Below are 16,386 nucleotides of genomic sequence, written 5' to 3'. Positions count from 1 at the left end.
ATAAATCATCTAGGGATGTATATATAAATGAAGAGGTGCAGATATAAGCCTAAAGCTCCAGAGAAAGGTGTTGAGATATAAATGTAGGTGTCATCAGGACGTGGGGGGCATTAAAAGCCATGTGACACTTTAAAAACTTTATAGAAAGAATGATGGAATTAGAAAATCATCACTCGTCAGCAATAATAATTGTTTCAAGCAAGAATTATCAATGGATGCTACAACTAACTGGTGAAAAAGTGATCCACATTAAAAACACCAACAGCTGTACAACAATATTAGTGTACTTCACACTTTACACACTACAAAAAAAAGTTATCGTCAGTAATGCGGCTAATTGATGTCATATGCCTCCTGATACGATGCCCTTGAGCAACACAGAATTCACATCTGCAGTATCCCTGCCCGAGATGAACAGATGCATTTGGACTTGTCTGAGGAAGCATCAAAAAAATCCAAATTGAGGGGCATTCTACAAAATAACTAGCCTCCACTATGCAAAAATGTCAAGGTACTAAAATCACAGACTGAGAAACTGTTCTGGATTTTAAAAGAGCAAAGGGATATGACAGTTCAAAGGCAACGTGTGGTCCTGGATTGAATCGGGACAAGGGGAAATTATTTTTCCTCTTTTGCTATAAGTAGCAAAACTTATATTAGGTTTGCAAATGAGGTAACAGTACTGTAGCAATGTCAATTTCCTAATTTGGATTACTGTGCTATATAAGAGAATGCTCTTGTTTTTAGGAAAATTCACACTGAAGTAGTTAGGAATAAAGGAGCATCATGGGGGCAACTTACTCTAAAATGGTTCAGGAAAAAAATTATATATACACATATATAATGAGAGAAAGGACAACAAAGCAAACATTATAATGCTAACACCTGGGAAATCAGAGGGAAGGTATCAGGAATTCTTTGCGGTATTCTGGCAACATTTATATAAGTCTGAAATTATTTCGAAATAAGAATTTAATAATAAAAAATAAATAAAACCATGGAATATATGAGACCAACTAGGAAAAGTAATATTTAGAAGCTGGCGAGACGAGAATGAGCCAATCAGGACGCAGGGGAGTCCAGAGGGAGGTGGGACGAAAACCAGGAGAATGAGTGCCTGAAAGCCAGAGGACAGCGTCTAGGGAAGGAGGGAGCAATCGACTGGGTCAAATTCCTCCAAAGGTGGAACGAGATGAGGACAAAGAAGGATCTAGGGTCTGAGATCATGGCAGACACGGGGGACCAGCAGTGTCCTTGGAGGGGTGCAGATGGCGGGCCAGCTGGGGGTGGGTGAAGAAAAAACTAGAGGGGAAGAGGAAGGAACAGTGAGAACACACATCTCATTCAAGATGCTTTCCTCTGAGTGGGAGGATCACAGGCCAGAAGTGGAAAGGGGATGTGGAATCAAGTGAGGGGGGGATGGTTTTGCTTTGGTTGGAGTTATTTCAAAACAGATATGTTCCTGCAGGCCTGCTTAATCTTCACAGGCCACCAACTCCTTTGGTGGTCGGGTGAAATCTACAGACCCTTCCCCAGAATAATGTTTTCAAATGCATAAAATAAAATATGCAAGATTGTAAAGAAAGGTAATTATATTGAAATAGTTACCAAAAATTCTTTTTTTAATCTGTGATATAATAATATGGGATAATAATACAGGAAATCAGCTTCCTGGTCAACACATTAAATAACAAGACCTAATGGCAGGTGACATAATTATGATAATTTCAAAGTACTGATGAAGGTAAACAATATTCAAGATATCTGTCACAACTGAAATGCCATTTGAAGATACCTGGGATTTCACTGAGGACAACCTCCCAGCTACTCTAACACTGCTGGGTTGTTGCCGACATTCCTAACAGAAGAAACAAACAAATTCAGTTCAAGGTTAGAGAAAATATAGATTTGAATTCCACAATGCCCTCCCCAAGTTCACAGACTTCTGAATTTTATCTATGGCAGGAAGGCGGCCCATGGCCTAGATTAAGAAGCTCTGCACTTTCACAAAGCATGTTTACAAAGGTTGATGGAATGATCAGCAGAGATGGGAAAATATCCAGGAGAGAGAAGGGCAAACTGGAAGAGCCAGTGCCTGACTAGGAGGCAGGTACTAGCCTCTGACCGGTGCAGGGACTCCTCTTCTCTGTAAGGAGAGAAACGAAAAGGCTGAGCCCGGGCTCGGGGGAGACCTGTGGGTCTGGTGGTGAGAACACGAAGTGGCTCTTCCCTGATGCCTTCTATTTTCATTGAGAGGCATGGTCATCAACTGAGTGGGACAGACATCACAGAGAGTTGGAAAGGGAATTTCTAAGTCAGAAAAGTAGGATTTTTGAGCACGACTGAGTCCTTTCTTGAAGCTTGTGGTCATGAATTTAAAGTGACAAATTAGCTCAGGTGTGTCACATTCTCCTGCAATATTCAGATGCTCAGAAATAGAGGAGGTGGATGATAAGATCCAACCAGGGCTGGGACTTGGCTAGACCAGGGCAATAGAGGGAAAGAGGAGCAAGGGCTGGAAGAAAGGATAATGATGGACCAGGTGGACAAGGAGAGAAGTCAAGACAGGAGAGTGGAAGGTAACCGATAGTGAAAAAGCAATGGAGGTCAACTGATGGCTGAAATGAGGTACCCAAGTAAGTGGAAGAGAAAGACAAGAGGAATGATGGAGATGGGCACAGTTATTGCTAATAAGACCCACGATGCTACCAAGGGAGTGCAGGGCTAAGGGGAGGCAGAAGCGAGGACTGCTGACCGCCTGGCCAAGAAACAGACAAGACGGAGCATTTGCTGGCTGTCCTCATGGATGCTGGAGTCACCCAGAAGGAGGAGAGAGGTAGGAGTGGAGAGAAAGACGATGAGCCGTCGCCAAGGCTGCTGGTGAAGGCCACGCCCAAGAAGTCAGCAGAAAGAGGGATGGCAGAGCTGGTGACGCAGCCCTGGGAAGAAGCGTGGCTCCTGAGAAGAGGGAACTCAAGTGGATTGCAGGTGGCATGCCTACCACTGCCTGGCTGCAGATACAGAGACAGAGCTGAAACCACCTGTGCTTGGGAGGGCTGCAGGGGGAACAGTAAGAGGAGTCACCTGGTTCCATTTCAGACAAGGAAGTCAAAGGCACTAACAAGAAGACTGCCAGGAGAAAAGGGCCTGGCATTTGCGAACCCTGAGTGGCAAGATCTGATAAGAAAGAGAAGTGAAGGTCTAGGTCAGAATTACAGAACATGTACAATAGCACGGGGTTAGAGTCTCGGTAATAACAGTTGGCCTGGGAGCCCTGATGCAGCTCTGACTAAAATATTACAAGGTCTGACTACAAAACTAGAGAGTGAGGCATCCTCCAATTTAGCTGTTTCTCTCCTTTTATGAAAATAAAACCATCAGGCTGGAAATTACACACTCATATGAGTCTGGGTAAAGTAGTTCCTTCAAAAGATTTCTGCAACTATTCCATTATAGGGCTCTAACTACATTTGGAACTTGTGTTTTATAATGGCTTTCAGAGTCAAGTATGAGCCAAAGCAAATAAATAGTTTTATTATACCCAAACTGTGTTACCCAGCTGGTTCACCCACCAGGTTAAGCAGTTTGGATTCCAAATTTTTTTTAGTATTTCCAAAAATCAAAATCATCACTAGACATGAAGACGCAGCACCACTAAAGCAATTTAAAAAACAACATGACATGGGTGTTAAAGGCCCTGCAAGGATATAATGCTCAGGGGAAGAGACTTTAGCTGAAGTCTTTGTTCTAGAACCTTTGCTGAGAAAAATCTCCTTTCTTACCTCACCCAATAATACATTCCCCATGGGAATGAATACAATTTACAAGAATAATTAAGTGAAAAGTACCTATTGACCTTAGAGCAGCAGGCGCTTAATACTGCTGAGAAAACCAGAGGCTTTCCCCAATAATTTTCGGGAAACAAATGAATGGAGAAAGGAAAACCACTCTGGTATGGTCTAACGTCCGGCGTTCATTCATCAAATATTTAACTGTCACCTCCCTGATATGGAAGAGGAATCGTGCTCTGCTCTGGGGATAAGGAAGGGACGTAGTCCCTCCCTCCAGGCCGCTTGCCAGCCTATCATGCCAGCAAGTTAGCCATCAGGATTGTGCAGACTATGTAGACATTTTTCCTCCAAAGACCATCTCTGTATTACTGGAATACGGCTGCTTTTTAAAATGCTACATCGTAGCACTTGTACCACTGAAAGAAAACAGGGATGCATTCCCCCCAGGTGGTCTGCCAGGAAACCAAGTCACACCAGCGACAGAAAAGCTCCACTCAGTGAAACCAGGAGCTTGAGAGGCCTCATTAGAGCTAAATGAAGTAGCAGCTCCTCTCCTGTTCAGTTCAGGCCTTAAAAAAAGGGCACAATAAAAACTCTATGGCTGCACACGATGGACTGGGAATCCGAGATCCTGTCTCAGACAGCAGGCACAAAAAGATAATTCTCAACTAAATCCAGATTTACAAGCTCTAAAGAGAGGTCACACATAGTCTTACCGTTGCGAAAAACTTTATTAAAATCAAATCCTTGGCTTGCTAGAAAGTCAATGCTTGAGCTCTGAAACAAGAGTAAACAGAACATGCGTTTCGGTGATGTTCATGGCAGGTGTACGAAAAGAAGCAAAGAAAGAACTCAGGCAAGTAAGCAAAGGCAACCAGGCAAGAAGGCAGCATGCCAAAGGTCAGAGGACAAGGCATTTCTACTCCACGGCTGCCAAATCATCCATTAATTCACTTAAACTATCTGGGCTCTTCTCCTTTATAGCTTATAAAACAAATATCCTTTGTTTCACAACATTTAAGAAAATTTTACTTAGTGAACATATATTCTCTCCATCGGCAGGAAACTCCTGGTGGCTGTACTGACTAGGAGACTATAAATAAAAATTAAATGTATTTCTATTATCTCACCCCAGGTTCAGGTTTAAGGTAGCAAACATGTGCAAGTTATAAGGTATCAATTATTCACTTCAACTTAGATTCTGAAAGCTCCAAATCTTTTTGTTCTTTTATTGGCCACGCCGTGTGGCATGTGGGATCTTAGTTCCCTGACCAGGGATTGAACCCGCGCCCCCTGCTTTGGAAGGGCAGAGTCTTAACCATTGGACTGCCAGGGAAGTCCCAAGCTCTTAATTGGATGTTCTTTACATTCAAGATCAAAATAGAGAAAAATTCCCAGTAACGAGACTTATTAAATACATATCTCAAGCCTAGGGTAAGTCAAAATGTATAAGTAAATGTCAGTAAAAATATTAATTAAATAATACTACACAAGAATGGGAAAATTTTCCAAAGTACTCATTCAACTGACTGAAGAGTGGGAAACATCACTGTAGCTTCTCTAATTTTATTCTTGTTTGTTTTTTTTTTTTTGCGGTAAGCGGGTCTCTCACTGTTGTGGCCTCTCCCGTTGCGGAGCACAGGCTCCGGACACGCAGGCTCAGCGAACATGGCTTACGGGCCCAGCCGCTCTGCAGCATGTGGGATCTTCCCGGACCGGGGCACGAACCCGCGTCCCCTGCATCAGCAGGCGGACTCTCAACCACTGCGCCACAAGGGAAGCCCTATTCTTGTTTTAAGTCAGAACATTAGAGGGCAGCACACAAGTCGTTTTAATCTGACCCCTCATAGAACTACCTTCCTGACCTGTACCTGACATTATACCATCAGTCTAGGCTGAGGGACGCTGTACCAGTTCCAGTACTCTCTTTAGAGATGCCACTGAAGACAAGGTCTTCTACATTAGTGATTTCTTTATGATAACAGAAGGGGAAATGTTCTGAGGTCTCTAGTCTGAGGGAAGCTGAACTTCTCCTGAGCTCTGGCCTATTTCGATCCTATGGGCCACAGAACTGATTGTGTGTTCCCCCTATTCTTGGCTGGTAGGAAGCTCAGAGACAAAAAGGTGAGACTTTCTTTGACACAAATTCTGTGTTCTAATCATAACACAGTAATTGTATCCTCATTTTTCTTTTCTTCCAACTTTTCACTTACTTATCTTTTTAATCTTATGTTAAAAGGTTTCATATACTGTATATATTTATATATATATATACTTTTTACCCAACACAAATTCTTTTTAAAATATGATGAGATATAAAAAGGCAACCTTACCAAATACACACACACACACACACACACACACACACGTGTGGGTACAGGCACATCATTTTCCATCATGTCCAGGTTTCCTGTGGTTCAAATAAGCAACCAGTCCCCGCCCACATCTTCCCTTTTTATCTTGTTCTGAACAAGACCCAATGACTTCTGACTTGGGCCACAAGCCTTTTTATCTACCATGCGTGAGTATTCTTAAAATTCTGCCCACCTAATATTCCATCACTGACAGAGGCACCAAAAGATGGATTATGGAAAGGCATTTTTGTCCCTGCTGTCACTAGACTCCAAAACATCCTCACTTCCTTCTTTAAAAATCCAGAGTCAGAGATTCACCTATCCCCTTTTTGAAGCTATTTACTTTCCACTCAAATAATACCCTCTAAGTTGCACAAAAAAAAAATGTACTTTATGCCACTGAACTGATAGCCTCTTAAAATGGTAAATTTTAGGTTATGTATTTTTTACCATAATAAAGAAAAAAACCCATCTAGAAAAATGGCACAGATGAACCAGTTTCCAAGGCAGAAATAGAGACACAGACGTAAAGAACAAACATATGGACACCAAGGGGGGAAAGCGGCCAGGGGTTGGGGGGGGGGGGGGATGAATTGGGAGATTGGGATTAACAAATATACACTAATTTGTATAAAACAGATAACTAATAAGAACCTGCTGTATAAAAAGAAAAGAAAGGAAAAACACTTTGAACCAGCAAAATCTATCTGCGGTTTACTAACCACTATCTTTGGTTTGTCCTAAATGTACCATTTTCAGGATTCAAAAGATGAGCATGGCTACTTGGGAGGACAATTTGACGCATCTATCAAAATGTTAACTATATAAGCTGTATGAGTCAGCAATTCCCCTTCTAGGAAATCTATCCTATAAAAACATTCCTACATATAACTAAGACATGCTGCACACAGATGCTGACTATAGCATTGTTTAAGATAGGTAACCACTGGAAAACTTCTAAACTCCAGTTAAATAAATTATAACATATCCATATTATGAAATATGAAGACAGTGTGTTAAGTAGAAAATGCAAGTTATATAAAATATGAATATTATGATCCTGTGTATATTAAAGAAAAAAGCTAAAATTATGTATATATATGTAGACATAAGAGTATTATGTACATATGGACATAAAAGGAGTGAAATGGGGAAGGAAGTGGCATGGGGAAGACAGGATAAAAAAAGAAACTCGTTCTTTACTCTACAGACAGCAGCAGGGTCTCGATTTTTCACGACCACGTATGTATTTTCTTCCATGAATTCAACTATAGATGTTCGGTCAGAAAAAGGAAGGACAAGAGAAGAAAAAGAGGAGGTGAAGACAATGCCAATGCCATGCAGTTCTTCTGTCGTCCCACTGGACGGGCCCGTGCTCCAGGAGTGTGCCTGGCTCTCAGGCAGCTCCCCCATATCCCGCCCAGTGTGAGCAGCTCACTATGTATACAGATGCTTATTTCTCAAAGAGCATATTAAGTTATTTTGCCCCCAAATTCTCCCTGCTTTAAGGGTAATAAGAGCTTTTCAAGATTGATTTTTGACCAGACACAATTTTCACCCTACTCGCTGACTCCAGAAGCTAATAAGTTCCTTATAAGATGCAACCCTGCTGTCACCATAGAATTTTAAAGCAAAATCCACCTTAGATAGAGGACAAAAGAAAAAAATTCAAAGACACTATCATTTACCATATCCATACAATTCACAAGTTTACTTACTGAGTCTAAACCTCTTCTCTGCCTTTGCTTTTCCAGAACAGGGAACTGCACCTTTTTTTTTTTTTGCACTACACGGGCCTCTCACTGTTGTGGCCTCTCCCATTGCGGAGCACAGGCTCCGGACGCGCAGGCTCAGCGGCCTTGGCTCACGGGCCCAGCCACTCCGCGGCATGTGGGATCTTCCCGGACCGGGGCATGAACCCGCATCCCCTGCATCGGCAGGCGGACTCTCAACCACTGCGCCACCAGGGAAACCCGAGAATTGCACCATTTTTATCCCATTGTCCATTTTAGACATTAGTCTCTGGCCTGTCTTCAAGTCTGTGATGTCTTTCTTTGTTTTAAGGAGTGGCTGGCTACTATAACTACCTAAAGTGTTCCAGGTATAGCCCCAGAATGGCCTTGTACAATGGGTAGGGTTCTTTTGATCTGTTTCCAATTCATTTCCTAGAATAACTGTGTTTGTGTTGGTCTTTTAGAACAAAGCATCATCCCCAAGGTGTCTCATTGCCACTGTCTGCATTTGTTTGATTAACCCCTGGCTAAAGCCATGGAATCCACTTTAAATAATTGTCTTTTCCTGGTACTGTTGGAAAACTACATCCACACGAATTTCCCAACTGAGCCTATTTTTCTCTCAGTGAAAATCTACAAATACTGTTTAATTAAGTATCCTATACTAAGGTGACTAGTAAATAGCTGTTAACTGGTTGCAGGGTAAAGAAATATCAATGGTTTATTTGCTAATTTAAGAAAAATTCAGGTTTACAAAACCAAAATTACCTTCTCTTCAGCCCTAGATATACAATTAATGCTCAATTTCATTTGTTTATATCCTGCCTTATTACAGAAAGAACCTGACATGACTCAGTCACTCAGAAGCCTACCCTCCAGGCTTTCTTAACTGCATTACTACTTACATGCAGGAAAAGGGAAAGATGGGAAGACTCAAAGGAACTAATGTTGCTATGGGGTGAGGAGCTCAAGCATAAGATCATAAGGGAGAAAAGGCCAACATTCAGCTTTCATCACATATCCATTCGCTACACACTTATTCACATTCACCTTATCCATTGTATCAGATTATAAAGAGAGCAGAAAGGAAAAAAAAAAAAAAAGAGAGAGCAGAAAGGGGAAACTGATATTCACTGAGTGTCTACTAGATCAGCTACAACTCCAAACAGGGTGTTCTAAAGGGGAGCCTCCTTGTATCCTTACCTTGGCTCATAAAGTCAGCCCTCTCCTCCTCAGGAGGAAACAGTGGTCTCTATCTACCCTCTCTTTCCTAATTGGTGAGCTTGGGAAAAGAAACTGAACATATATAGCTTAGCCCCTTTTGGGCTTTCTCTTTTCAAAGAGGATACACACATACCCGCCTCTTTGGGAAAAGAAACTGAACATATATAGCTTAGCCCCTTTTGGGCTTTCTCTTTTCAAAGAGGATACACACATACCCGCCTCTTTGGGAAAAGAAACTGAACATATATAGCTTAGCCCCTTTTGGGCTTTCTCTTTTCAAAGAGGATACACACATACCCGCCTCTTCCAGAAAATAAAGCTCTACCCTTGGAGATGGGTGCAATGAGAATGGGGTGGGAAGAAGCCTGAAGGTCCTGATCTGTAGGTTCAATTCAGGGGTAAAACATTAAAAATCCCCAAAAGAGTCACACTACGAAGCCATGGTCTCAGATTCAGCTTTACTAATGATAAAGCTCACGTTCTCATTTCCATCTGCCTGTCACTTACATCTCATTCCTTAACTCACTCTCAAGTAAAAGGGAAGATGGGAGTGTCATTAATTTACAACCCTAAAACTGAAAGTCAGAGAGGTGAAATGATTTGCCCAAAGTGCAAAGTTAGTAGTAGAACCAAATTTTAGAGAGAATTCTGATTCCACATTTCCACACTGCTCATCAGCAATTCATAACAGAAGAACAACTCAATTATACTACTAACCTGACAAACAAATTTGACATCTGGTGAAGATCTATTGAAGGGTTTCGGGAAAACATAGAAGTTAAAAGACTTTGTTATATACCTGGGGAAAATAAGATAAAAGGAGACTTAGGGCATTACATTACGCCATGACAAAAGAATTCCCACCACTTATTAAAACAACCTACTTTGAATCTGTGTAGTCATACTTAAAAGTGCAAAGGCCAAACTGAAACAGCAAAAAGTCCATGGAATGCTGGAAAAGGGAAATAAAATATCTGTCAAAACAGTGCTCTACAGTCGACGTCAGCAACAGTATTCTCAATCAGGTGGGTTTTCTGATTACTTAACTTTGGCAGAATACTTCCAATTAGAACAGATTACAGATTATCTATCAGACTCATTATTTTTTTTAACATCTTTATTGGATGTTTAACATCTTTACAATGGTGTGTTACGTTTCTGCTTTATAACAAAGTGAATCAGTTATACATATACATATGTTCCCATATCTCTACCCTCTTGCGTCTCCCTCCCTCCCACCCTCCCTATCCCACCCTTCTAGGTGGTCACAAAGCACCCAGCTGATCTCCCTGTGCTATGTGGCTGCTTCCCACTAGCTATCTATTTTATGTTTGGTAGTGTATGTATGTCCATGCCACTCTCTCACTTTGTCACAGATTATCCTTCCCCCTCCCCATATCCTCAAGTCCCTTCTCTAGTAGGTATCAGATGCATTATTAATTTACATACATTTCTTAATATTTTTCCCAACTTAGGCACCTATCCACCATCCAGAGTGTCATGGTAAACCTATTTCCAAATGATTAAAATAACCACATCACATTTCCTGTAAATCAAATTAACACTGAAAATACTAAACCTTCCCCAAAATGTTTTCCAGCAAAGAATTATTTTTGCTATTGTTTTAAATACCACTAAAATATCATTTTATAGCTGGGGTTGAGACATTAATGAACAAGTTTAACAATTATATTCCTCTATAATTCAACATATGCAGGACCAACATGAGGAAATACAGTGGTCTCTATCTACCCTCTCTTTCCTAATTGGTGAGCTTGGGAAAAGAAACTGAACATATATAGCTTAGCCCCTTTTGGGCTTTCTCTTTTCAAAGAGGATACACACATACCCGCCTCTTTGGGAAAAGAAACTGAACATATATAGCTTAGCCCCTTTTGGGCTTTCTCTTTTCAAAGAGGATACACACATACCCGCCTCTTCCAGAAAATAAAGCTCTACCCTTGGAGATGGGTGCAATGAGAATGGGGTGGGAAGAAGCCTGAAGGTCCTGATCTGTAGGTTCAATTCAGGGGTAAGACATTAAAAATCCCCAAAAGAGTCACACTACGAAGCCATGGTCTCAGATTCAGCTTTACTAATGATAAAGCTCACGTTCTCATTTCCATCTGCCTGTCACTTACATCTCATTCCTTAACTCACTCTCAAGTAAAAGGGAAGATGGGAGTGTCATTAATTTACAACCCTAAAACTGAAAGTCAGAGAGGTGAAATGATTTGCCCAAAGTGCAAAGTTAGTAGTAGAACCAAATTTTAGAGAGAATTCTGATTCCACATTTCCACACTGCTCATCAGCAATTCATAACAGAAGAACAACTCAATTATACTACTAACCTGACAAACAAATTTGACATCTGGTGAAGATCTATTGAAGGGTTTCGGGAAAACATAGAAGTTAAAAGACTTTGTTATATACCTGGGGAAAATAAGATAAAAGGAGACTTAGGGCATTACATTACGCCATGACAAAAGAATTCCCACCACTTATTAAAACAACCTACTTTGAATCTGTGTAGTCATACTTAAAAGTGCAAAGGCCAAACTGAAACAGCAAAAAGTCCATGGAATGCTGGAAAAGGGAAATAAAATATCTGTCAAAACAGTGCTCTACAGTCGACGTCAGCAACAGTATTCTCAATCAGGTGGGTTTTCTGATTACTTAACTTTGGCAGAATACTTCCAATTAGAACAGATTACAGATTATCTATCAGACTCATTATTTTTTTTAACATCTTTATTGGATGTTTAACATCTTTACAATGGTGTGTTACGTTTCTGCTTTATAACAAAGTGAATCAGTTATACATATACATATGTTCCCATATCTCTACCCTCTTGCGTCTCCCTCCCTCCCACCCTCCCTATCCCACCCTTCTAGGTGGTCACAAAGCACCCAGCTGATCTCCCTGTGCTATGTGGCTGCTTCCCACTAGCTATCTATTTTATGTTTGGTAGTGTATGTATGTCCATGCCACTCTCTCACTTTGTCACAGATTATCCTTCCCCCTCCCCATATCCTCAAGTCCCTTCTCTAGTAGGTATCAGATGCATTATTAATTTACATACATTTCTTAATATTTTTCCCAACTTAGGCACCTATCCACCATCCAGAGTGTCATGGTAAACCTATTTCCAAATGATTAAAATAACCACATCACATTTCCTGTAAATCATCCTTCCCCCTCCCCATATCCTCAAGTCCCTTCTCTAGTAGGTATCAGATGCATTATTAATTTACATACATTTCTTAATATTTTTCCCAACTTAGGCACCTATCCACCATCCAGAGTGTCATGGTAAACCTATTTCCAAATGATTAAAATAACCACATCACATTTCCTGTAAATCAAATTAACACTGAAAATACTAAACCTTCCCCAAAATGTTTTCCAGCAAAGAATTATTTTTGCTATTGTTTTAAATACCACTAAAATATCATTTTATAGCTGGGGTTGAGACATTAATGAACAAGTTTAACAATTATATTCCTCTATAATTCAACATATGCAGGACCAACATGAGGAAAAAAATTTTTTTCTAGCACATCCACGTACCTTTTTAAGCTTCTGATACCTTTCTTCCGGAGTGTCAAAACCATTTGTTAATGCGGTGACCGAGGGTCCATCACTGATTCCTAGATTTTAAGAAATAAAAGTTTTTAATTTGTTAATAAATGCTAATGGAAAAATGTCAGTCAACTATTCAATGGCGCTATAATTTCATATTTTCATGAATTAAAATTAATTGGAAGTGCTCCTTTCTTTACTTTCTCAAAATTAGCATTAATTTCACTGGCTACCAAGCTAAACTTTATAGTAATGAATTTAGAGATGTGAATGTTTCAATTTGAGAATGGGCAGTTTCAGTGTCTAAAATAGATTTCAAATATAGAAAACACTATAGAGACCTCACCAAAAAACAATTAGAACTAATAAAGGAAGTCAGTAAAGTTGCAGGATACAAAATTAATATACAGAAATCTGTTGTAAATTTCTATACACTAATAACAAACTATGAAAAACAGAAATTAAGAAAACAATCCCATTTACAATTGCATCAAAAAGAATAAAATACCTAGGAATAAATTTAACCAAGAAGGTGAAACACCTGTACTCTGAGAACTATAAGACATTGGTGCAAGAAATTGAAGACAATGGGAATAAATGGAAAGACTGTGCTCACGAATCCGAAGAATTAATACTATAAAAATGTCCATATTACCCAAAGCAATATACAGATTCAAAGCAATCTCTATCAAAATACCCATGGCATTTGTCACAGAACTAGAACAAATAATCCTAAAATTTGTATGGAACCACAAAATACCCCGAACAGCCAAAGCAATCCTGAGATGCCACCTCATGCCTGTCAGAATGGTTATTCTCAAAAACACAAGAAATAACAAGTGTTGGCAAGGATGTGGAGAAAAGGGAACCGTCATGTACTGTTGGTGGGAAGGTCAACTGGTGCAGCCACTATAGAAAACAGTATAAAGCTTCCTCAAAATACTAAAAATAGAACTAACATATGAGCCAACAATTCCACTTCTGGATATTTATACGAAAACAAAAATTATTTTTTCTTCAATAATTCGAAAAGATATATGCATCCCTATGTCACTACATCATTATTTACATCATTATTTACAACAGAAAAGACATAGAAGCAACCTAATTGTCCAAAGATAGATGAATGGATAATGAAGATGCCATATATACACACACACACATATATATATACACACACATACATACATACATACATATATATACACATACATATATAGAAATATTACTCAGCCATAAAAAATAAAACCTTGCCATCTGCAACATGGATAGACCTAGAAGGTATTATGCTAAGTGAAATAAGTCAGAAAGAGAAAGACAAATACCATATGATTTCACTTATTAGTGAAATCCAAAAAACAAAACAAACAAACAAAACAAAACAAAGACATTGATACAGGGAGTAAACTAATGGTTGCCAGAGGGGAGGGGGTGGGTGGAAAGGCCAAATAGGTGAAGGGGTTTAAGAGATACAAAGTTTCATTTATAAAATAAATGTCACAGCATAGGGAATATAGCCAACAATAACTTTGTAGCTAACAGATGGTAACTAGACTTAGCATGGTGATTTCATAGTGTATAAAAATATCAAATCACTATGTTGTACACCTGAAACTGATATAATTGGTCGATTATAATTCAGTAAAAAAAAATTAGGTTTCAAAACAGTCATGATTTCAGGAAACAATCTCTATGACTGAATAAGTTTTGCTGCTTTCAAAGATTAATGCATACTCAGACATCAACAAATACCGATGTGCATTATTGTTAGAGTACAGTCTTGGTCAACAGTTTGGAGTACCATCTACACAACAAAGGTATACTCAAGGTCAAGAGACAATTATTTGCGGTGAAAACTCTTAGCTTTCCAGGGAACTGACTCCAACTAGAAACTGCACACTTAATTAAAGCCAAAGATTACCCCCAGCAAGGAGTCCTTTAGAAAGAGCTGAAGTCTTACAAACATGTTAAGCTTGTAGCAAAAGTGTTATCTATACCAAAAGTGGATATCTTTGATTCAAAAGGAAAAAAAGAAAAAATCTTGCTGTTTTAACTGTTAGTAAAGTATTAGACACACATGCACACCCATGCCAAGGCAGGCAATGAACACTTCCACTAATGCCTAAAGGAATACCCTCATTTATCTGCAAAAGTCCGACCCTAAAGTCGGTCACAAAGGACAAATATTGTATGATTCCACTTATAGGAAATGTCTAAACTAGTCAAATTCAGAGACAGAAACAGTGGTTGCCAGAGGCAGAGGGGAGAGAGGAGTTGGGAATTATTGTTCAATGGGTAAAGTGTTTCAGTTCTGAAGATGAAAAAGTTCTGGAGATGGATGGTTGGAGATGGATACACAACAATGTGAATGTATTCAATGCCACTGAACTTTAAAACGATCAATTTTATGTTATGTGTATTTCACCACACATACAAAAAAGCCTGACCCGAACTCCCAAGCTGTCTCACACACATCCGAGTTTTTAAGCAGCACCAAAAACTTAATCTCTATCTGCAACCCTGAGAGGTCCAACAACCACAAACCCAATCACAAAACCCACCGCACCTCACCTCTTCCGTGCTTTCGAAACGTTTAAGAGGAAACGTGGAGACCCATGCAACTTGCCCAAGGCTACAAACAGGGAGAAGCGGCCAGCAGGCATAAGTCCGGGGCAAGGGAGCAGGGGGTAGGGGTGCAGGAGTTTGGGCTATGCACTGCAAGGTGCCAGCCTCAAGCTTGCAAGCGAGGGATACCTGAAAACTCCCCATCGATGGCGAAGAAGTCCGCCTCCTCTATGGCTTGGTACACTTTGTGGAGATTACTCTTAAAATCTGCGGAGAAACCGAGAAGAGGCTCAGAACCGGTGGCCTAGCTGCTTGCCTACGGGCTACTAGGTTGGGAAGGAAGGAGGGCCCGGAGAACTCCTACGTCTCCTAGGGCGGAAGGACAGGTCCCTGAGGGATGCACAGACAGGGGCGGAAAATAAGCCCCGCGGGGTCACGAGCCTGAGAGGGATAAGGCCCTGGGGGTGCCCGGGTAAGAAAGACGACAAGGCCCCGAAGGGTGTATGGGCCAGAGAGGAATAAGGCCCCCCAAGAGGCGCAAAAGGGGAGCAAACCCCTGAGGGGCTGCCTCTGCCCCAGGCCCCGCCAAGCAGACCGGCCGTGTTCCGGGCCTAGTAGGCCGGGTGAAGGGGGCCGCGGGTACGCGGGGAGGTGCACGGCGGACACGCACTGCTCCTGATTATCTCCATTTTGCGGAGTGGCCAGGCCCGCGGCCTCGTCCAGCCCGCCTCTGCCGTTCCACTCGCGAAGTTCCACCGCCAGCAGCGCAGGCAGCAGCGGCGGAGACCGCGGGGGTGACTTCCGGAAACAGCGCGCGCCGGCGCGCCGTCACGTGTACCTGCGTCATTGCAGGGGCGGGGCCAAGGCTGGGTTCCTTTCCCGGGACACAAGAGGGGCGTGGCTATCAAAGTCCTTCAAGGCGTGGTCTAACTGGTGAGGACCAGACTTGGACAATTTACTTTATTTATTTATTTTTGGCTGCATTAGGTTTTCGTTGCTGCATGCCGGCTTTTTCCAGTTGCGGGAGCGGCGGCTACTCTTTGTTGCGGTGCGCGAGCTTCTCATTGCGGTGGCTTCTCTTGTTGCGGAGCACGGGCTCTAGGCACGTGGGCTTCAGTCGTTGTGGCACATGGGCT

The 16,386-nt window shown here is 41.1% G+C and overlaps 1 protein-coding gene across 5 annotated transcripts in view; it reads right to left on the bottom strand.

The window, feature by feature from the left end:
* The window catches only part of PARN (poly(A)-specific ribonuclease), a 163,208-nt gene extending 147,159 nt beyond the window's left edge, over positions 1-16,049 (bottom strand). For 3 of the 5 annotated variants that reach the window (XM_024744568.1, XM_024744566.1, XM_024744570.1), the window contains exons 1-6: positions 15,921-16,049; positions 15,440-15,517; positions 12,674-12,753; positions 11,621-11,688; positions 9,820-9,901; positions 4,508-4,568 (exon numbers count right to left, since the gene is read on the bottom strand). In XM_024744568.1, the coding sequence (XP_024600336.1) occupies positions 4,508-4,568; positions 9,820-9,901; positions 11,621-11,688; positions 12,674-12,753; positions 15,440-15,517; positions 15,921-15,939 (388 nt within the window). In that variant the 5' untranslated portion in view covers positions 15,940-16,049. Of the gene's footprint in view, positions 1-4,507; positions 4,569-9,819; positions 9,902-9,986; positions 10,174-11,453; positions 11,536-11,620; positions 11,689-12,673; positions 12,754-15,439; positions 15,518-15,920 lie in introns of those variants that run through there. The other 2 variants (XM_024744565.1, XM_024744567.1) reach the window with 2 other exon arrangements.
* Between the last annotated feature and the right edge of the window lie 337 nt (positions 16,050-16,386).

The sequence above is a fragment of the Neophocaena asiaeorientalis genome, unplaced genomic scaffold, assembly GCF_003031525.2.
Source record: "Neophocaena asiaeorientalis asiaeorientalis breed wild unplaced genomic scaffold, Neophocaena_asiaeorientalis_V1.1 scaffold91, whole genome shotgun sequence".
Classification (NCBI taxonomy): Eukaryota; Metazoa; Chordata; class Mammalia; order Artiodactyla; family Phocoenidae; genus Neophocaena; species Neophocaena asiaeorientalis.
Note: the sequence above shows the minus strand (reverse complement) of the source record. Positions and strands in the feature narration are given on the sequence as shown.